We start from the raw sequence: 23,180 nt of genomic DNA, 5'->3' as shown, positions 1-23,180 counted from the left end.
AGATAAAAGTACTATAATTCTCTTTTGTGGATCTTGTTATGCACCTTTAACGAGTATTTACGTTTCTATGCGTTCCAGGCAATAGGAAGATAACAATGGCGACCGCAGAAGGTGAAAGTGACGACGGGCCGCGGGAAACCAAGCTGGTTTTGTACCATTTCGTTACATCATTTTACTCCCAGAAGGTGTGTAGACATAGCGTACACATATACGCACCCTACCTGTATGCTAATTCCAAGATATGTATGACTATCACGCTGTAATTCAACATTGAAGCAGTGGTGGGCGGGGCGACTAGTGAAAGTGACACCGTCCGGTATTATTAGCATAACACCTTTGCTAGAATTAATTCAAGCAAAAACTTACCGTAAATCTTCTTATGTTCACAACGACGCATTCTTTTGATCTTTAATTCTTACACTTCATTCCCGCTAGAAATTAAGTGTCAATTAGTACATTTATGATATACAAAAGCATAACAGTACTGTACTATTATGACAAGTGTAATAATATACCCAGCGATATTTTACAGGGTATTATGTTTGCTTAGTGAATCTCACGCAATTCTTTTTGACTGTAACTGTTTTTATCTCATGTCTCCTATTCTTAGAAAGCCCAGTTTATACAGGTTAGGTGTTCTCAGTGAAGTGCTATTATGGTCCATTGATAATAAGATAATGGTATTGGAGAACTCGTTACAATTAAGCACCTACAACATACATGTATACAGCCAAGACTTGGCTATGAATGCTATATGCACTGCTAATAACCATTTTTGCAGTGTGTTATTTTTCCTTGACCTATTTATTACTATAGACAGAAAAGGGCAAATTCAGTAGACAGTGTGGTATTTGCATTTTTTTTTCAATTTACCACTAGGATATATGGATCATTAACTTGGCATGAAAAGTAATGAATATGTAATTTTCTGCTTGTTTCATTGATTCGGTGTCGTAGCAGTGGGTATTCATTCTTAGACAAAGACAGTACAGAAATGCATAACCTTTGGTGGCACTATTGCAATGAAAACATTACCTATATAATGGGAAATCATTTGATACTCTAAAACATTAACAGAAACAAAATTCATTCCAATGTTGTGCTTTAAAAAGCTTTAAATATACTATGTTACCATTGAAAAGCAATTGTTGATATTCAATATATTGATCTATGTAAAGCCAGGGGGTAGAAAATAGTTAGCTGTAATAGACCCCTTTCCAAATACCGCGGCCATTTTGAATCCAGGGCGCGCGCACGTGATTCGAGCGCGGGAAAAGTCAACACCCGGTAAGACCAAGCCAGCGGTAAGGCGTTCCCAATAGAAACCAGCGTTGAGTCATCTTCGGCGGCGAGATATTCTCCTCCTCGGTGAAATCCATCGATATATTTGCATGGCACAAGTAGATGATATTGTTGTGGACACTTGGACTAGATATCGGCCAGTAAAATTGTGAATTTCTGCTACTTTTCCACAGTTTCTGCCGGGATGTTGAACGCGCGCTACAGTGATAAAATGCTGATATGTTTACACCGCGTGCTTGTAATTTCCCTAATAATGTTAGCTAAAGTCGAGAAAAATCCCACAAAACATACACTTTTCGGATCATTTTAGCTTCGTTTAGGTATGAATATAACTCTTGAGCCTTTTGGCTGTTGTGACAATGCCAACATAATCTTGAAATTACGTTAGTTTGAGGGAGGGTCGTTTTTTCTGTGCAGCGTTACATCGACTTCGCTCAGCAATATTTGACATTTCCGCTGAATGCAATCCCACACACAAAAAAAAGTGAAAATATAGGCCTAGGCTTGAGTTCAATGTCCTTAAATATGGCAGCATTCCGGCGGCTTTTTGACGATCTTTTCGGATGCCAAGTATTTAGGCTTGAGGACTCTAAGTACGTGAGTGAAGGTGTGTTTTCCATTCTATCTGACGTTTCTTTAAATCATTTTGCGCGGCAATATTTCAGATATCTGTTGGCCGGATGGAACCCAAAAAACGTTAAATAATATTGACTTGAGGACTGAAGGACCTCAGGCCGATATTTTTCCTTTTGTTGTGGGGTTTCATCCTGTAGAAATCTAAAATATTTCCGCAAAAAGTAATGTAATGAAACGCTACAAAGAAAACACGCCCCCTGCTTCACTCACGAACTTCATCAAGCTAATCTTGGCACTGAAATATCGTCAAAGTCAAAGGAGCCACCGAAGTTCCGTCAAATTTTTATACTCGCAAAGCCCTCAAGCCTATATTTTCACGCTTCTGTAATATCATCCGACGGAAATTAAGATATTACGGCGCAAAGTGAAAACACTCCATCTTCACTCACGTACTTTAGGTTTTGATATTTCAGAAAACTCGTCAAAAGAAGCCGCCGAAATTCTGCTAAATTCCCCCAAAAAATTACCTTTAGCTCAAGCCTACATTTTCAGGTCTTTTTTTGTGGGATTGCATTCAGCGGAAATGTCAAATATCGCTTGCGGAGCGATGTAACAAGAGAGAAAGGAAAAGCTAGACAGAAAAGAAAGGCTAGACAGAAACACGACCCCCTCTCAACGCGCGTTTTCCCAGGGGAAGTCACAACCGGTAAAATTCTGTATATTTCTATCTAAGTAGCTATAAGGATCCCAGCCCGAAAAGTGTATGCTTTACGGGGTTTTTCTCGACTTGTGAGTGAAGCAGGGGGCGTGTTTTCTTTGGAGCGTTTTATTACATCACTTTTTGCGGAAATATTATCGATTTCCACAGGATGAAACCCCACAACAAAAGGAAAAATATCGGCCTGAGGTCCTTCAGTCCTCAAGTCAATATTATTTAACGTTTTTTGGGTTCCATCCGGCCAACAGATATCTGAAATATTGCCGCGCAAAATGATTTAAAGAAACGTCAGATAGAATGGAAAACACAACTTCACTCGCGTACTTGGAGTCCTCAAGCCTAAATACTTGGCATCCGAAAAGATCGTCAAAAAGCCGCCGGAATGCTGCCAAATTTGTACCCAAAAGGACATTTAACTCAAGTCTATATTTTCACGTCTTGTTTTTTTTGTGGGATTGCATTCAGCGGAAATGTCAAATATTGCTGAGCAAAGTCGATGTAACGCTGCACAGAAAACAAAACCCTCCCTCAAACTAACGTAATTTCAAGATGATGTTGGCATTGTCACGACAGCCAAAAGGCTCAAGAGTTATATTCATACCTAAACGAAGCTAAAATGATCCGAAAAGTGTATGTTTTGTGGGATTTTTCTCGACTTTAGCTAACATTATTAGGGAAATTACAAGCACGCGGTGTAAACATATCAGCATTTTATCACTGTAGCGCGCGTTCAACATCCCGGCAGAAACTGTGGAAAAGTAGCAGAAATTCACAATTTTACTGGCCGATATCTAGTCCAAGTGTCCACAACAATATCATCTACTTGTGCCATGCAAATATATCGATGGATTTCACCGAGAAGGAGAACATCTCGCCGCCGAAGATGACTCAACGCTGGTTTCTACTGGGAGCGCCTTACCGCTGGCTTGGTCTTACCGGGTGTTGACTTTTCCCGCGCTCGAATCACGTGCGCGCGCCCTGGATTCAAAATGGCCGCGGTATTTGGAAAGGGGTCTATTGAGGAATTTAACAGGAGTCTATTCTCCAATTTTGTTTTCTGTGATACACCTTTGACCTTGTCATTTTTTCCATTGTAGACATCACATATTGGATATTCTGGCAAGGAACTGACACTATATTTGGTGATATTTTATAAAGAAAGATTCAAAAGATGAGATATTAAAGAGTAAAGATTCAATTTTGTTCCTCTATATTTGGTGATGGTGCCATGTGAATGCACCATTTTATTGCATTTGAGATGTTTTTTATTGCTACATAATAATTACTAGACTTTCTAATGCTATATGGTAAGAAATTCAAACCATAAGTAAAGCCTGATCTAACCTAATAAAAATTGAAGGGTAAAATACATTATATCATTGTCAAAATCTCTCCAGCTGTGCAAATTCCTTTAGTCTTTGAATCTGACTGCATATGAATATAGATTTGAAATCTGCAGTATTGAACTACAGCAGATTCTGGTATATTTGAGTGTAACAGAAAATGATGACAAAATGCTGAAAACCATATATGCTTTATATTTCAACTTGAACCTTACCTTCCAATAGCCAATTGCTTAGATCAAACATAGGTGAGACAAATCCATAGCGGTCACTTTTGATTGAAACAAAGACAGGGCAGAAGCATTTTTGTCGTACAAAACTTGATGCTTTACATTACAATAGTGTAAAATGGGAAACTTGATGAGTGTATTGATACAGTGAATTGGATGGTTTGGTCTATATTAATAATTCTGTAGTTACATCTGTCAAATAGATATAACTTTCAATACAACGTCAACTCTCATAGTTCTTCCAGGTACCTAAAGACTGCCACATTGGGAAACAGTGTTTTTCTAGTCTTCTTAAGAATATCTTGAACACCGGGATATCTGAAGTGTGCATTAACCTCACAGATTACTGACAGTGCATTAGGTGATCTCACCATTCGTTTTATATGCCAGTTTTAAGTTAGGGTATGATTCTGGTAGAATTATCAGATCTAGAGTTGAAGGAATGAGATTTAGCAGGAAAAGTGAGACAATCATCACGTTTCTCTCCCTGGCTGCCCCCGACTCAAGGAGAACAGCATGGCAGACAGCTGAGGAATTCCACTACTCCCAGAACAGGGGAACTAATGGCTACACCACAAGTGCAATACCAGCACGGACTAGACTCCTAATCGTCGGACTACAGAACTAAGCCGTTATTATTTAGCGTTGGACAATATAGCCTTCGTTTTGACAGTTTGAACAGAGACCCTGCTTTCAATGTGATTGTCAGTAACTCTCACATCATAGCAACTTTTGAACATGTCGATAATGAGGATTGTGACTTGTATATATTTTAAAGGAAAGCTACACAAAAAATTGAAAATCCTTCTATGCTATGCTTAATATTTTCCAAAGTCAAATTCTTACTTCAAGTTGTTTCACATAAGTCCGTCATAGTTCTGGGATTTTCCACAGTTTGCAACTTATGCCGTGCTGACGCCTTCTCACCTGATAATTGAATTATATGACGTCAGTGTTTCAAATTTTTCACCTGATGATTGTATTATATGACGTCAGTGTTCTAAATTTTGAAACACCGACGTCATATAATTCAATTATCAGGCGAGAAGGTGTCAGCACGGCATAAGTTGCAAACTGTGTAAAAACCCCAGAACTATGACGGACTTATGTGAAACAACCTGAAGTAAGAATTTGACTTTGGAATATATTAAGCATAGCATAGAAGGATTTTCAATTTTTTGTGTAGCTTTCCTTTAAGTAGCGTATAAGTTTTTATTGTATGAGGTAAAGATTGTAAAATTCGGCACAATTCAGTGTTTACCGCAAGGCCGTTTTCAAAATGGCCTTGCGGTAAACACTGAATTGTGCTGAATTTTACAATCTAAACAGTTTTGTTGTATTTTCTACTCAATAAACCTACTAGATTTAATAGATATTCCAAACTTTCAGCATATTTTCACATGTTAAGAGATGTTCAAATGTTCTACCATTCCTCCCCCAGGCACGACTGGCCCTTATAGAGAAGCGTCTGAAGTACGATGAGCATGACGTCAGCCTGCCGCTCAACGAGAACACGGAACCGTGGTTCATGCGTATCAACCCGTCGGGCGAGGTTCCCGTCCTGGTACACGGCGAGCAAATCCTGGCCGACGCCAACAGCATCATCGACTACATAGAGGAAACTTTTACTGATGGTAAAAATTACAGCGGTTGTCTTATGCTATGGTCACAATTGGAACAAGATTGGCAACATAAAAAGATGTTGCCATGGCGACGGTGGTCTCTGTTAACGTTTTCGTTTTTAGCCCACATGCAAATAAGGGCCTCGCATAAATCATATCAGTCGATCACCTTCTCTACCAAAATGACACAAGTTGTCCAATGTATGAAAATCTTGTTTTCACAAAAAAATATATCGTAGCATTTCCTCATAGATAACGTAAATGAGGCCCTCTATGCAAGATTTGTGTCTAATAGTGGCTACATTCACTTAACTTCCAAATGGTGCAAAAATGAAATCCCCATCATTTACCACTATGGATTTATAGCATTTTGTCATAAATTATGCAAAATAAGCATTAATTTGCATAATTGATATCTATCGATATTTATCTCTTTCTCAGTTACATATGTCATGTGTTTGAGAGTCCTATATAATGATAAAATGCAGCTGATTTATTAACTGTCCTCATTAATTATGCAAATCAGATATTGATTTGCATAATTGGCAAATGATTATGTAAATCATCACTTAAGCTATCTACACAACAAAAATTATGATCTGTCATCCCTTCTTGCGTTATTCTCTTTCAAAGTTTGAGTCAAAATCAGCTCCTGCAGTTCCAAAAAAGGCCGCTAGAGGGTCCAAATCTACAGGACATATTTTCCTAACAAAGAGCTATCCACCACTTAAAAATCATGACTATAGCATGTTCAAAAGACGAGATTTGAAAAGTGAGAGTTCCGCTGCATTACCATAGAAAGTCGCTAGGGGGCCCAAAATCCAATCATTTCAAGGTCTCCCAGACCTACCCACGTACAAAATATGAAAACAATACATCCAGGCATTCTTGAGTTATCGTCCCATGGATTTTCACATTCCTGTACAATTCCTAGAATTCTTGCAATCTGCACACAATATAGTAAAAATTTGCCTCACCTGAGGCGTCGCCAAAAAGGGGCCCTGCAGGCTAGTTTACAGGCTATCTTTTGCGTTTCGGCGCCTTCGCGCCGGAACGCAATGTCCTGGCTTTTACCTTCAATGCATGCATAGCGCATGCAGGATGCTTCGATCAAGGCTCGATGCATGCTGTTTGGTTCAACACTGTGTCGCACACCAGAAGACCTTATATGGCAATACGTTCCCAAATCCTTGTATAGCCGTTGCCTTATATGGCAAGGGAGCACGAAAAGGCAGGCAGGCTAGATTTGCATGACACACAGGAGGGCTACCGCATGTAACTGCTACAACTGTTCGGAAATATCATTGCATTGTGGTTTCGGACTTTGATATCCTGAAAAATGACCATATTACATCTATTCCACAAGATTGCAGAAGAAAAAAAATGATTTCGTCAAGAAAACGACCAAAAATCGACATAAATGATACCATATAGTGAGGTTATAGCATTACGTACAGAGAGACGGGTTACGTACCGCAGCTTAGCCCATCTGGCAACGCGAAGCACTTCGGACCTAGAAGATCCGGGTTCGTGTCCGTGCATGGATTTTTTTTTCTTTTTAGATATTGAATATCAAAAATATATATTGATATTATATTAATCTATCAATATCATATTTATGAATATCATTTTTTCATTTTTTTCATTAATAAATAAAGAAATATTTTATATTTGTTATTTTTAAATATTCATTTAATATATACAAGGCCTTTGTCTTATGAACAGGACTTCATAGATTCCAAACCCGGCATTCGAATTTTTCTGTTCATTGTAATGGAAAATACCGTGCAGCGGCTCCTATGCGCGGTAAGATGATTCTTGCAAAACACTCGCCACTAAACTTCTATCCCCGATGTAAACAGAGGCTCTTGATGTTGTTTGCAAAACAGCGATCCTTTGTTACAGTAGCAAATGCTCCATTGTTCAGTATCGACTTCATTCAGACAACACGGACGTGGAAAGTGGCGCCGCTCGGCACAAAACTATGGGAATTTTCATGAATTTTAGCAAAATTACCCAGGAAAATAAGGAAGAAATGTTGTAAATGCGGAAACCAGAATAATACGGATGAGGTAGCTGTTGATTTGTTTGACATTTGGTAGTCATTTTAGATAGAACCTTAGCTGTTATGAACTTCTATTTCACTTAATTACCATAGTGCTGATGATTCAATGGTGCTTTTTCAAATTTTATGTTTTATTGCGTGCCATGTACATAATTACATTGATAGCTTTTATAATGAGCCTATTATACATTTTACAAATAAGTACAAGTTGTAGGCCAAGACCAGCTTTTTCAAAAGCACTTAAGTTAAGTGACGTAACTTCAAAATTGCTTTCCCCAATCTGCCTTTCTCTATTAAAACAGTACTCATTTCCCAAAATGACAATTTTTCTTATAGACTGAACAGCCCTTGAGTGACTTTCTCTGGCAGATTTTACTTCAAGTAAAGGGAAAAGACAATTCACACTCATAAACGTAGCCGAAACGCCAGCTTTTTTGAAAAGCTCTTGTTTTACTTCTGGGCCCGGCCTTTACGTGGCCTCGTGAGACACTCTGGGGTTGCCAGCAGTGGGCATGGCCGGGCCCCAGGATTTTTTTAAACTCACAGTTAAAATCAACCTGAGACCCAGTGACAGATAGGCGTCGTAGCCTAATTGCAAAAATACAGAGAGGTACCCCTGGTTTCCAACAGTTCACCGAGAATGGCTACGCCTCCTACGGCACCGGTACAAGGTCGGCACTAGGTTGGGAGTAGCCTGGAATCCATCGTATTCTAGCTCTAGTTTCCCTCTCTGATCGCATCTAAGAAGAATATGACCTTAATACATTTGATTTGTCAACGTTCATTGTCGGCTGATGCAAAGAAAAGACTGTTATAAGCAACCTCTTCAACCAACTCCCAACCGCACATGACCTTGGTCACAACTAACTCCCAACCTTGGGCTTGAGAAGGACAGGGGCTTTAAAAGTTTAAGCATATGACTAGAGTGGTTTCTTATACATGTACATGTCACAGCTGTGCACAGCTTCAAGTAGGCTTAAGCTGTATGAGCACATTTTTTGTTCATTCTATTTCACTTGCTATGTCACAGTGGTATTTTCTTTTGCTGTTCTTGTTTTCTATACATGTATTATATCTTAACTGTGTTTTTACGTTTTATCATTTTAAGTTTTTAAAGCATGGCTCTGAATAGCATTGATGTTTATTTCACTTTTCCAGCAAGTTTCATCTTTGTACAGTTTTGTGCCCCAGGTTGAGAGATCCTTGTTGAAGTAAGTTGGCTCTGCTTTCCTTTCATTTCTGTTGTTGTTGTTGTTGCCTTATCTGTATCTGCCATAACTTCCTTTTCCTGCAGTGGTTTTTGTTTTGAATGTACTTTGTAGTTCAAAGGCTATGCCATGAAAACACAGTGAAGGGGGAGCAAAAAGACTCAGTGGTGCTATCCTTACCAGTTTCAACATCATATTTATCTCAATGTTTAAATAGATCGAGGACATGGAAAATAAAAGCATATGTACGTTTTTGCAATAACTATCCATGTAACCAGGAAAAAGTGTTCAGTATCTTGTATATGACTACTTCCCATTAAAACTTAAATATGTTTCCTGTGTGGATGATTATGACACATATCAAGCCAAGATGTTGAAAAAAATGTTGTGTTTCCTGTTACGGTATTAAAACAATTAGGGTCAGACGGTAGGGATTCTCTTAATTTGTTAACAGGTCTTGAGTGTGAAATACAGGAGGTCTGCAGGAAAATATGCAGGACTTCTCAGATACTGTTTGAATTTTCATCACTCTTTGCTAGGGTCAGTCGGGTAACAGAATCAACTCAAGGCATCAAATCTGCTAATAAAGAAAGCTGTCAAGAGTCTCCCCCATTTTAAGGTAACTGAGCATCTCTGTCTTGTCCCGTGCAGACTCTGTACCGAGGCTCGTTCCTCCCGAGGACACCACGGCGGGAAGGCGCGTCCGATATTTCCGTGAGATCCTGGATAACCTCCCTGTGGCGGCGTACACCCACGGCTGTATCCTCCACCCACAGCTGACAGCAGACAGCATGATCCCCAGCTATGCTACCGCAAAACTAAAAGGTAAAGTTTAAAATACTGCTCAAAAATGCAGAGTTCCCCAAATATCTCATTCACATTTATCTGAAGGCTAAATGAGAGCTGTCAGTATCCTTAATGTTGAAATGTACTGAAGATACCACAGTTTCTCTGTTGCTGCATGATTTTCGTGTATCACACCAATGTTTCTCTCCTTGGTGCTGAAAGACAATCTTGTGTCTTACCATAGTTTCCCTGTTACTGTGCAACAATCATGTACCATACCATTGTTCCTGTCCCGGGTGCTGAAGTTCTTGTGCTATACTATATTTTCCTTGTTGCTGTATGATATTCATGTATTACACTAGTGTTTCTCTCCTTGGTGCTGAAAGACATTCTTGTATCATACCACATTCTCACTGTTGTCATATGGTAATCATGTATGTAATACTACTGTTTCTGCCTCTAATACTTGTTCTGATAAGTTCTTGTGCCATAGTACAGTTGCCTTGTTGCTATATGATGTTCATGTATCACACCAGTCCCTGGTGCTAAAATACTTTACTCCATTCCTGCATAGAAGTTGTGGCCTTTGGAAAGGCACAGCTTTCTTCACTTTGTACAGGTGTAAAAATGGGTACCTGACTGATTGAGATGGTAAAAGGCGATAAAAGGAGAGGGATGGGCTCTGCCTTCCAATACTGTGCCGCCCTAGACACGTTGGATAACAGCCCACTGCCCCTATGGCCTAAAAAATGGTTATGGGACCTCAACCATTAAAAAAAAGTCAAAGTTCCTTCCTGCACCGATGATACATAGGACGGCACACATTTCCGTTTCAGTAGCCCTTGGGCCACAGAGCTTTGTACTATCACTACAGCAGGGTGCTAGTCCACTGGTCGTGGTGTGTGTTTAACTTCCATACTCTTTCCTAAATGCTGAGTGCTAAGCAGAGAAAGCAGTATGTACCATTTTTAAAGTCTTTGGTATGACCCGGCCGGGGATCGAACTCACGACCTACCGTATGCAAGGCAAATACTCTACCCACTAGGCCATTGCACCAGTTCCTAAACCATTACCTCACCTTTTCCAGGCATGATCGCGCAGACAGAACAGACGCTGACAAAGCGAGCGAGCGAACACCCGGACCTGAGCGAGGCGTACATGAAGAAACAGAAGCAGCTCCAGCAGCAGCTGCAGCAGCATGACGACATCAACTACATGAAGAGGCTGCTGCACGACCTGGAGGAGACCCTGGACTTTGTGGAGAGGGAACTGGTCCTCAGGTTCAAGGACACACACGGTAGGCCGGCAGCTTCAAGGCATATCATCATCATCATCTTTGTTGTCCCCAGATGACCCCGGGAGGGGCAAAGTAGGGGGGGGGGAGGAGGTCCCAGGCTAAGGCGGGCAGGCCTCCAGCCTGGCACGGTAAGACTCAAAAGTCAGAGCCGTCACAACCGTGCCAGGCAGGGCATTCCACTGGGGAATGGTGCGGGGGAAATATGAATATTTGTATGTGTCTGTCCTGGCGTTGAGTGTTTGAAATTTGAGATGGTGACTCCCCCGGATGCGCCCCTCAGCTGGTTTTAGTAGACTGTCAGTGTTTATATTGATATGATTATTAACTAGTTTGTAGAAAAAGGTGAGGTTGGCGTTTTGCTATCAAAGCTTTGCATACAAAGTGTTGAATAGCACTTGAGTGTGAGTGAATGTAATTTATAATTCCTTTTTGGAACTCATATGGGAAGACTGCACAAGATAAGAGTACTAGTATTCAGTGAAATCCTTTGCCATTTCTCCTCAGTTATCAGTTCATCTCCGTCATCCTTCCTGCATTTTTGAAGGATTATACATGTATCTTATGTCATTTTTCAGATGGGTGTACTAGCTGCCAGACCTTAGGCTAGAATTCCCAACAGTTCCCTTTTGTTTAAGAATATTTGAAATGATTCCTGGGGCTAAATATACATCCAGGTCTTTTAATGCAACACTTCTTTTAATGGGGAAAGCCAACATACTGTCAAATGATCATGAACATACATGACTAGTGGTGCGGATCGAAACCCACGTTCCGGTTCCGGTCCGGACTCGAGTCCAGAGGTTTCGGTTCAGGTCCGGACTTGTAATGTCATGCGTTGGGGGACTTCCCCAATTGGCCCAGTGGCGGCCATGACATTTCACTGAATACTAGTACTCTTATCTTGTGCAGTCTTCCCGGCACCAAACATTGCCGTCACATTATGTGACTGATGCTGTTACCATTGTTAATCCCCCTAAATTCTCTAAACAAGGGAAAGATTCACACAAAAACATGTCTGCAGTCAGAACAACGTGTATATTCAGAACAAAAGTACTAGTATGCTCTCTAATCAGCGTGGTGACCTACATGTCGGGTTGTTTCTGGTGGCGTCTCAAGAGCCTTGCAATATATTTTGACGCCCCCGGCACACCGGATCATTTTTCTCACATACTGCCGGCATTGTGTTTACCTGACCTGTACCCTGTGACACGCAATGTTCCCGGGCTGCAGGCAAAGGCCGCAAAACAAAGCTTCTTCTCTCTATCTCAGGTCAAACATGGCCGCCACTGGGCCAATTGGGGAAGTCCCCCAACGCATGACATGGCTAAGCCAATCACATCGCTAGGTTCCCTTGACGTCACCCAGATCTCGCGAGGAGTTGTGAGACTTCCTGATTTCGGCAATAGCGGCCATAGCCGCCATATCAGAAGCCAACAACAAATGTTTGCGTCTTTTCCATCGCAAACTTCGTGATTTATGGAAGGTTTTAGAGAGTTAAGGATCAAACAGAGGATGTACATATGTACATAAGTGCTAAATATTTTGACAAGTCCAAAAACCGGTTCTCAGCGTTTCGGTTTTTTTGGACTCGGACCGAAACGTTTTACAAGTCCGGAACCGGTCCGGCCGGACCGATCCGCACCACTATACATGACGCATACACTTTTGTGGTATCTGGGAAACACACAGTTACATTCATTTTACACACGCACACACACACACATACATGTATACACACAAAGCACCAGGCTTTTAGCTAGGCATGAGTCCATGCGTCTTCTGGACGCATGATACTAAAATAACAAGGAAATTAATTGGACACCCTTTTTTCAGCTTGACGCACAGAGAACCTCCTGTTTCCCTGGTAATTACAGACACATGTTACTGTGTTACAGTGTCACTGATGCTTTTTTTAGTCCTACCAGACACTGGGACAGCATGAAAACTGATTGACATGCAAAGCTACCAGCCTGAGGAAATTGTTAATCCATAGAGCCCATTGGGAGACAGAGAGGGAACCAGCATTTTTTAGTGATTAAAATGGTCTGCTAAGAATACGATACGACTAGAACACACCTAACCCCCACATCACAGCATTCCCCCCCCCCCCCTTCACCCCATTTGGGACCCCTTGTCTGTAAATCCTAGCTAAAAGCTTGCACAGCACACATACATACACAAACACACACACATCACACATACATACACAAACACACACACATCACACATACATACACACACACACACACACACACACACACACACACACACACACACACAGTCAAAAACATAACCTCCTTGCCACGGTAATATATGAACCCCATTTCCTTCATTGGTCTACCGAGACAGACACTGCAGGAATGTAAGACACCCTATAAACCATGTCAGAAATTCAAACAGACCTCAAGCTAAGCCTAAGTCCTCCCGGAGACATCAGGAAAACGTACTGCTATCAACAATTTGTCGCCAGGTCTTATCCTGATGAATCAGTCTAAGCAAGATTATTGGAAGTAAGCTTAGGGTTGCTGTGCATGTGGTTTCTATAGTATATGTCACTGTCAGAAGGCAGACGTTCTTGCTTCCTAATCTACTGATGTTTAATGAGGGATTCAGGGTCTTAGTCTGTTTTTGCCTTTCTTGTTCATCCCTGCTCGATTTAGACAAATGTCCATACATACCTAAGTGGTAAGATGCATTGATTTACATCATTCTGCTATAGGCAAGCACTGCTCAGACAATATTTCCTACAGTTATGATGGCTTACCATATTATAGAACAAGTCTCATAAATCATATTACATGTATTTGGAAACTTCAAATGAGCAAAAATTAACGTTAAACCCTTTGCCAAGCAGGTTATGTTTTTGTTGCCGTTTGTGTGCGCATTTGTCTGTGTGTGGACAGCATGACTTGGGAAGCTATGGATGGATCTTTATGATATTTGCTTGGTTGGTTGGTAGGGGTTGGGAAAAGGCAGGTTGAGTTCCATAATGGGCCTCCTAGCGACTTTCTACAGTACTGTAGCAGAACGTTTGGTTTTGATATCTCGCATTCTGGACATGCTATGGTCATGGTTTCTGACTTGTAGCTGACTTAAATAGGTCATCTTGCTGTAATCACTTTAAAGTCAAATGAAATGCCACAAAACTAGAACTTGTGACCAATTCAATTAGAGGTACAAGACCTTGTAGCTAGGATTCATAATTGCTGCCACCATTCAAACCTTAATTACATCAGTGCATATTGGTACAGCACTGATAATTAGACTGAAGTAATATAAGACTAATCGTGTCTGCATGCAGAATGTATTTAGTCTATTTTTTTGGCTTTTGGGACAGACATTAGGACGACGTGACATTGCGCTGAAGTTTTTTTATTTTTCTTATTTTACCAATCTCACGTGCGGAGAACAATAACCTATTTTTGTACGGGAGTGAGGAAGGTCGTGTAAGGTGCCTTTCCCAAAGACACAACATTGGTGGCGTCAGGGGATTCAAACCCAGGACCGCTGGGTTCTTGGCCATAAACCCTGCCATTACACCACACGACCCTACTGTATCACTGTAACAACTTGGAAGTCAAGGACTTTTTCCAGCCAAAATATGAGTAGTAGTGGGTGAGTCATATGCTAAATAGTGCAGGTTATCTTTTTCTTTTTAATTGGATGAGTATGATGCAGGAAAACCAAGAATAAAAAAATTGAATTGGTGCTGCCTAATGTATGAGTAATAAAACATCAAAATGCTGTGGCCTTCTTCCTGTTCACATGCTATGACTAATATGTCTGTGGCAACCTTAAAAAGAGGTGAATGAATTTAAATATTCCATTGCTATATTGATCTATTTACAAAATTTAACCTTTACATTGAAAAAAGAGAAAATGCTTGGACCTTATCCATATGCTATGAGTCTAAAGCTTGATTTTTCGTTAGTCTCCAACAGCATGTGATGTGTCCCAAATGTGTCAAACAGTAATGGAACACCATGTATTTTCGCCCCTGTTGGTGACATAATGACAGGGAAAGGTCCATAATGTGCTCTGCGTACCACACCTACGCATCTGTTACCTCTATCTAGCTTTCTGACAGCCTGTACGCTTGGTACATTCAAGATTAGAAGACAACCCATGTGTACAACCATGGATGTCTCCAGGTTTAAATTCTTTTTCCATCCTACTCATTGTTTGAGAGCCCATGTTGTTAATTTTTGTGGTTAAAAACCTCAAATCTGTCATTTTTAGCTTACGAAAAATTTTTATGTCATGAAGTTCAGATTTTTTTGACAGACAGCGTGAAATTTTTGTCCCTCCCGACAAATTTCCGGACATGGGACGGAGGGATGGGTCCTGGGGACAGCCCTTCATTTCTTGTACCCTATCCCTGTTACTGTCTAAGAAAAAATTTACATGATTATATATCAGGTGAGTTTGAATTAGCAGTAAACAAAATTCTACAACATTTGTACTATTATATCAACAGTTACTGCAAATGGCTGAAATACAGTCTTTGAGCCTAAGTTACTAAATACATACATTGAGGGTACATACTGTCACATGTTCCAATGGTGACAAGATAAGTGTGCCTAGGAATGAGGGCTCAAAAGCTTTGATATAAAACATACTTGACAGTTGCCATAGGACAGTGTAATAACTTACTGTAACTGTTGACATTTTTGCGGTGGTGTAATATGTAAACTTTTTTCACGGTTACCTCTTTTCTAAGAACTTAAAACCACCACAGAATATCTTGTTCTGTTTTCTACCTGCCTTCCTTCTTGTACTAAAAACTTCCGCAAGATTTTCTCCGTAACACGAAATTAATTCCCCGCAAACTTAAATGAATTTACAGTATTGGAGCTTGTTGTTGGGCGTGTAACCCTCTAAGGCTTGATTAAATAAACTAAAATTTGTGGCATACGTGTGGGTATTTAGGAATTGAGCTTATTCTTTTTGTAACCAATGCTGATGACATCATGTAATGCATATTTTGTTAGCACTGACATGAAAATTCCTTCTGTGCCCCTACCAGAAGCATCATGCATCGATAATAGGGGTCATACAGGGTCAAGTGGATAAAAGCATTAGCTTGTCACAAGGTCGTTCAACCTGGTACAGATAAAAATATGTGGAAGCCACGGCCATTACAAAGGGATGTTCCTATAGCTCAACTGTTAGCAGGCTCATAGTTGAGCTCCTGGTTCCAATTGGTTGGTAACTGGGAGACCTTCGTTGGTTCAAATCCTGGGAAGGGCGCTTGTTAGGCACTGCACCTGTCTTTCGGAAGTGATGTAAATCTGTAATCTACATTTAGACTGATTAACTGGTGCCCTGTTCACACTACAAGTCAACGTTGATTAACTTTTCTTACCACAGAGTCAGTGTTTCAAATGTTCATTGTGATTAGACCACGGAAAAAAATGTTATGTTCCTGGTTACCCTGAATCAACAACAGAACCGGCCGACCCTACAGCTAGCCTTTATGATTTTGGAGTCAACCTTTGGCAAGGGACATAGAATTTTCGATCTGACATCTGAGTGATGAATTTTGAAACAAAAGTCTGAGTCTGGCAGATTTTGTTTCAGATTTCCTGTAAAGCCCCCCTCTCACTGGACCCGCGGCACACTGGCGTCGTCGCTGCGGCCGGTCGAATTGACAAAGCACTCAGCGAATTTCATCGACAAAAGACGAATCTTTCTTAGCTTTGTGTGTTTTGTTGTATTTTTTTCAGGACAGTAATCAGAAACACGGCATTTGATTTCCTAGGCCTGAGTAACAATGTCCTCTGTAAGTCTTAATCACACACCAATCATGCATTATTGATGAAGCTATGTAGTCACCCATAAAATCACCATTGACTGTACATGTGTGTCAAGGCCTCTGTCTCTTCGCTACACACAATGTAGTTTTCAGGCTAATGAACTCTAGGGGGAGCTGTCGTCCCCAATGCATGTCAAATAATGAGATTCTTATTCTGGCAGTGAATTTTCATCAAATTTTCATGATTAGGAGTTGCAATGATATTCGTGAATGAAGCTCACTTACATGTGGAGCACAGCTCTTGTTGTTGTTGTCCTTGTTAAACGTCTATTATATCACTAGACGTGGTCTCTTGGTGCTGGGTTACGCTTGGTTCAGTTACGAGTCAATTGTCTCTCTAGGTATTTAACTCTTGGTGACTTGAAAAATAAAGCTCAAATAAAGCCATGAAAATAGACTTCACAAATGAGTTGATGCTTTTTTGAGATATCCATAATATGATACATTTGGGATGCTACTATAATTGAATTATTATTTTGTCGAATTGATATTTTGTCTCCTATCCTTGACCACACTTCCCTGATTGAGACAGTGGGGACTAGGATATACACTTGCCCAATCAGCACTTTTATTTGCCCCAAGCAGTCTGGTTAATTGCCTAAATCCAACCCTGTCTTCTAGGTGCCAGTCAGTTGGGCAGGCTGCCAGGAGCATGATTTATAGTCAGGCTACCTCCCAGCTAAGATTGTATAAGAAATACCTTTTTATAGTAGTAAGAGTAGACATTTTTTTTCCATCTTCCTAATTCTCTTGAAGTTCTTCTTCCAAATCTCCCACACTACAATGTATCTCCCACAGCCTGACAACTGTCTAACAAAAAGTCAGCAGATATGGTGATGTAGGTACTCATTGTTAGTCTGCATATATGATCTTTATACTGCCACTGTCAAGGTTAAGGTACTTGGGGTGGAATTCTTATTGTACATGTATTTATCAAATTAACAGACATGAACATCATATCTGTGCACACTATATATAGCATCTCTCCCTCTTGTTACAGATAAGTCTTATCTCCAGGCTGTGTAGGTGTCTTACAATACTGGACTTCCTGCAAACCAACACTGGATAAAAATGCCTTAAAGGCACCCAGAGCATTTGATGAGGCTTGAAAACTGAAGATATTCTAGTTGCAGTAATCATTATGAAACTGATATTTAATGCCACTGTAAACCACATTCGTGTGGTAATGTCATATCAAAAGCGATTCAAAAATAAGCTACACAGTGATCCCTTTAGTTTCACGTGCCTAGTGTAATAGACCGATCTCATAGCCCCACCTACCTCCATCAAAACATACAGTAACTGTTGCAAAATAAAAAAATGCAAATTATTTGATGGACATCCATCCACTCTCTCATTGGTCAAACTGAAACTTGTCAATCTCTCATTGGTTAAATTGCTAATTGTGATGGACAGTCAGGATAAGTCTAATAGACTGAAACAGAACACTTGGATTTTCTATCAGTTCTCACCACACATCGACATCAAATCTTTGCTCCTTAAATGTTGATGTAGAAATGACTAAAAATTGAGTTTTAATTCGACTTTCAAGCCTCATAACATGCTCTGTGTTTCTTTAAGTTTCCTTTCCAAGGACTCGAGAAGAATTTCTTCTGACCTATATGTATGTATCTCGTGGGGTATGTCCCTGTGGTGTAGTGGTCTGCGTCTCTGTCATTTACCACATCTGTTTCAAATTATGATGAGCCAGAAGGCCCGAGTTCGCGCCCGGGTAGGACACGTCTGGATAAGAGGCACACCAAGTCATACCAAAAACTTTATAAAAATTGTACATACTCTGAAACAGTATGGAAGTTAAACACACTCCACTGCCAGTCTAGACTAGCCCCACGCTGTAGTATTTACACCTCAGTGTGGCCCAGGGCTCCCTGAAACGGAGATGGGCTCCACCCTAGACACCAAGCCTTATGGTGTGGGAAGACTTTAACTTTGATATTTTTTAACTAACATGTATCTTGTGTCTCCCACAGAATCAGGACAGCAGATGTGGCTGTGCTGCGAAACCTTCACAGCAGCTGACATCGCGCTGTCCACCCTGCTACACCGGCTGACATTCCTGGGGCTGTCCCGCCGTTACTGGGGCAACGGGATCCGCCCCCACATCCAGAACTACTACACCAGGGTACAGGAACACCCGTCCTTCAAACAGGTGGGACCCCCTGCCAAGGGTTTTTTATTGTTTATATTTGTTTGTTTGTTTATTTCTTTATTTGGATTTTTCATACAGGTCATCAGTAGGGGTATCAAAACATTTGTAAAAACACATCTGCTAGTTACCGCCCCTCTAAATGATATAGAATCAAATTATATCATTCACATTGTTTTGGGGTGTAAAATGAACATCAATTAGCCTTTAAGTGCAATTTTAGATACAGCTTGGACATAAAGAACATTCAAATGCAATTTAAAATGATGACACAGTACAATCTTTGGCTGCTACATGCATGTCTGTTGTGAATGATACATTGATTGATCAATTGATTATTTGGTTGGTTGGTTGGTAAGTTGGTTGATTGATTGATTAATATTGATTGATTGACATGTGCTGGGGAACATGAACAGCCTTGAGCTGCAATGTCTGTCGAGGAATAATGCAATTGATTGGTTGGTTTGGTTTGATTGACAGGTGCTGGGGAACGTGAACAACATCCTCTGGTCAGCCGTCATGCCCACGATATTCCGTATGGTCAAGCGGAGGAGTCCACACATAATGACCGGGGCGTCGGTTCTCGCTCTCTCAGCTTCACTCATGTACATGTATTTCAAGAGGAAGTGGGTTTTTGCACGGGGGTCGTGGCTAGGGCAGAGATTGGTTATGAATATTTGGTCATCTTCAAATGTTTAAGGCCGCGTCGTCTGCAGCACCTCTCCAGAGATGCGTGTTCTCTATTTACCTCACCCTACAGCGTGTCATTTCTAAGTTATGACTTCAACCCAATGTCAGCTCTAGCAATTGTATTGTTCGACAACGTTGTATATCTGAATACATGTCTATTACAGTTGCAGAAAACTGCCAAATCTCAGTCGACAGGCTGAAGCCATTTAATAGTAATACAGACAAGCAGGCATCTCTGAGGAAGTGCTGTTTACGACATAGGTACATCCATGTAACATTAGGGAGATAGGATGGATGTGTAGGTCACATCACCTTTTGTGACAGAATATACTTAACACAAGATCGGAAAACTGTTGCAAGTGGAAATTTTAAGAACGTGCTTCTTCAACTGTTCTTTTTTTTAAAAGCAGGGATTCAAATATGGTGGTATAGCAGGGCTCTGTCAAAGGCAAAAACAAAACCACAAAATCACCATTTGGTTCTTTGTACTCACTAGCAAAGAGTCCACCATATTTAGAGCTCTGCTTTGAGAACCCTTATAATACAATGTGAGTCAAGATTGAATTACCTACATCTCTGTGAAAGAAATAATGCTTGGACTTAGAGCAGGGTAACTCTTTATACACCCTCTCTTCAGCAAAGACCTCTCGTGTTGTACCCTGCTTAAAAGTCACCGCAGTGTGTTTGTGTGTGTGTTCCTCCCCAACTGAGACATTTTTGTGCATCAGATCTAGAACGTGCAGACATTTTTCATCACAATCTGCTACAATACATCGTACCTCATATTTTGAGTGTTATGTACATAGGAGAGACTGCTTTTCAATTGAATACTTCGGCAAATGAACTAAAAGTAAAGCATAGATGGTGCATATTGCTATTCTCCCTTGCAACCCCTTGCAATATTTTGCAAATCTAGATCTTCTACTTCGAAGCAGATATGTGAATGTGATGACAGTACTTTTAGTGAAAGGACAGAGAACTACAATCTCCATGTGTGGAGTATGATTGTAAAAAAGATGCTATTAGCTAAAGCACGCAGTTCACAATCATAAAGGCCCTGTTCATGATGACGACTGGTTTTCTAACTTGAGCCATGAACAACTTTGACGACTTAAGATTTTCTAGTATGGCCGCACTGACTTGATTTCAATGATGACATCCATTTGAGCAATCTACTTTCACCAGTTTTCAAACTAAAGAAAAGGGATTAACTCTCTGCAACTATAAGATTTGCGACAATGCTTAGAATCATCATCAAGTGGTATGCCATCTTTGTTAGGCAGGACTGTGTTGGGCAAGTTTTGGATTAACACTAAGATTTCAACATTTAGGGAGATTTTTATGCATAGTTGCATCAATTCTTAAGGGTGTGCCGAGGATGTCATCCATACAATCAAGTCGTCGTGGCCTCATCCTTGAAGCTGATAACAGATACATGTACATGAGCATCATACCTTAAGAAAGTCCTCCAACTGGCTGTCAATAGCCATGTAAAGGAATTTCCATGAGGCTTGGAAGTTTGTAGACTGGATGCCATTGTGGTACATAGGTGTAACGTTACCTCTTTGTTAACCTATAAACCAAGATGGCATCTAGGCTATTCTAAAGGCATCAAGAGCATTTTATGAGGCTTGAAACTTGAATAAAAAACTCCAATTTCTAGTCATTCCTACACATAGTAAGTTTCAATAACACTATACCATTACATATAGACATTAAAGGAGCAAAGATACCAATGCCAGAGTGACTGCATGTCCGTCAAATATTTCCATTTGTATGTTTTAATTTTGCCTTTCTACGTTTTGACGGAGGTGGGCAGGGCTATGGTATCGGTCTATTTACACTAGGCACGTGAAACTAAAAGATCACCATATTTTTGTGCCGCTTTTGAGCAGTTTTGATAAGAAATCTGCGCGCAAATGTGGTAAACAGTGGCATTACATGTAACTGTCAATTTCATAAAGATTACAGCAACTAGAATATTTCCAGTTTTTAAGCCTCATAAACTGCTCTGGGTTCCTTTAAAGAGACAAATTCATTTTCTAGCAAACCTATAATGGATACAGAAAGGAATGAATTGTTAGCACAATCTTGAGAGAAAAAAAATGTGGAAAAAATACTAAATGTATCATACACTGTATTCTCTTTGATTTGATAGTTTTGTGCTTTTAGGTCAAAATCATTGATAGTTGAGGATACAGTACTTGGAAACATTTGACATGAACATTCACTTGATTTTTTTCTGTCGTCATTAACATAATACACCATTAGCGTGCAATGATACAGGAAATGCCTAACTTACAAAAATGGATTTTTCTCATCAATGTTTAATTTTATTGATGTTTTATGACTTACAGAATTGGACTTTATGTTGGCAATACACAAGGCATTTTGTACAGCAATAGGAGAAAATAGATGTAAACATTTTGAGAAAAAATGTGAACAGAAACAATTTCACAAAAGTACCAATGCAGGAATAGTAGGATCTGAAAGAGTATGAAACAAAAATTGAAGTATTTGTCATCATACAGAACAAATGATTATTGAGTATAAGCATTTTCATTAAAAACTTTTAATTTTCTTTTATTGATATATTGCATATAATTCAAGCAATTTTTTATCATAAAATTTGCAATTGTAATTGTTATTGAATAAACATAACTACATGTATGATGTTTTAACAAAGCTGGTAATCTGGTCAAATGTAGCTGTTTTTAATTGTACTACCGCCTGCAATTTTGTATGTTTGGTATTTATTTGAATTGATCAATCATAAATGTTTTTGTATATTGCATGCTCTTTGTGGTGAAGTAATTATCTCATAGAAGAACTGGTTATGGTACATTCGCCTCTATATTAGAACTATGAAAACTTATATTAGTTATGCTGTAACATACAAGCAGTACATTACAGACAATTTTGCTATTGGAGAATTTTGATGGAAGTAATAATTTGATTAGCATTTGTTGGTAGCAGTTCCCTCTTAGATGCTTTGGAAGAGATCTACATTGTTTCAACTGAATTTACCGTTTTGGTCGAAAAGGTTCTCTCATCTTTGTGGAAAAGTGTTTTTTTCTTCTTAAGATTTCACTTTATGGTTTGTACTTAATTCTTGATTAATTTAAAATCTCTGTTAACATTTTAGACAAGGTATTAAAGAGCATTGATAAAGGTTGCTCAGCAAATTGTCTTTATTTGAAGAACATTTATGTAACTTTGGTGTCAAGAAAACCTTCCAATATCCTTATTTCTCACCATCTGAACTATTGGTATCGTTTTGCATTTATTTTTGAGTCGTCATAAGTCCATGTTGATTTTATATGGATGACATCCTCTGGGTAACGACTGGTGTGAGCGTGCG

The 23,180-nt window shown here is 39.8% G+C and overlaps 1 protein-coding gene across 1 annotated transcript; it reads left to right on the top strand.

Moving 5' to 3' along the window:
- Nucleotides 1–83: 83 nt before the first annotated feature.
- On the top strand, nucleotides 84–22,994 carry LOC136438146 (ganglioside-induced differentiation-associated protein 1-like). The gene is made up of 6 exons (XM_066432872.1): nucleotides 84–185; nucleotides 5,611–5,803; nucleotides 9,716–9,889; nucleotides 10,938–11,147; nucleotides 18,954–19,132; nucleotides 19,610–22,994. The coding sequence occupies exons 1-6, from the start codon at nucleotides 96–98 to the stop codon at nucleotides 19,826–19,828; spliced, it is 1,065 nt and encodes a 354-aa protein (XP_066288969.1). The 5' UTR covers nucleotides 84–95; the 3' UTR covers nucleotides 19,829–22,994.
- The last annotated feature ends 186 nt before the right edge of the window (nucleotides 22,995–23,180 follow it).

The sequence above is a fragment of the Branchiostoma lanceolatum genome, chromosome 7, assembly GCF_035083965.1.
Source record: "Branchiostoma lanceolatum isolate klBraLanc5 chromosome 7, klBraLanc5.hap2, whole genome shotgun sequence".
Classification (NCBI taxonomy): Eukaryota; Metazoa; Chordata; class Leptocardii; order Amphioxiformes; family Branchiostomatidae; genus Branchiostoma; species Branchiostoma lanceolatum.
Note: the sequence above shows the minus strand (reverse complement) of the source record. Positions and strands in the feature narration are given on the sequence as shown.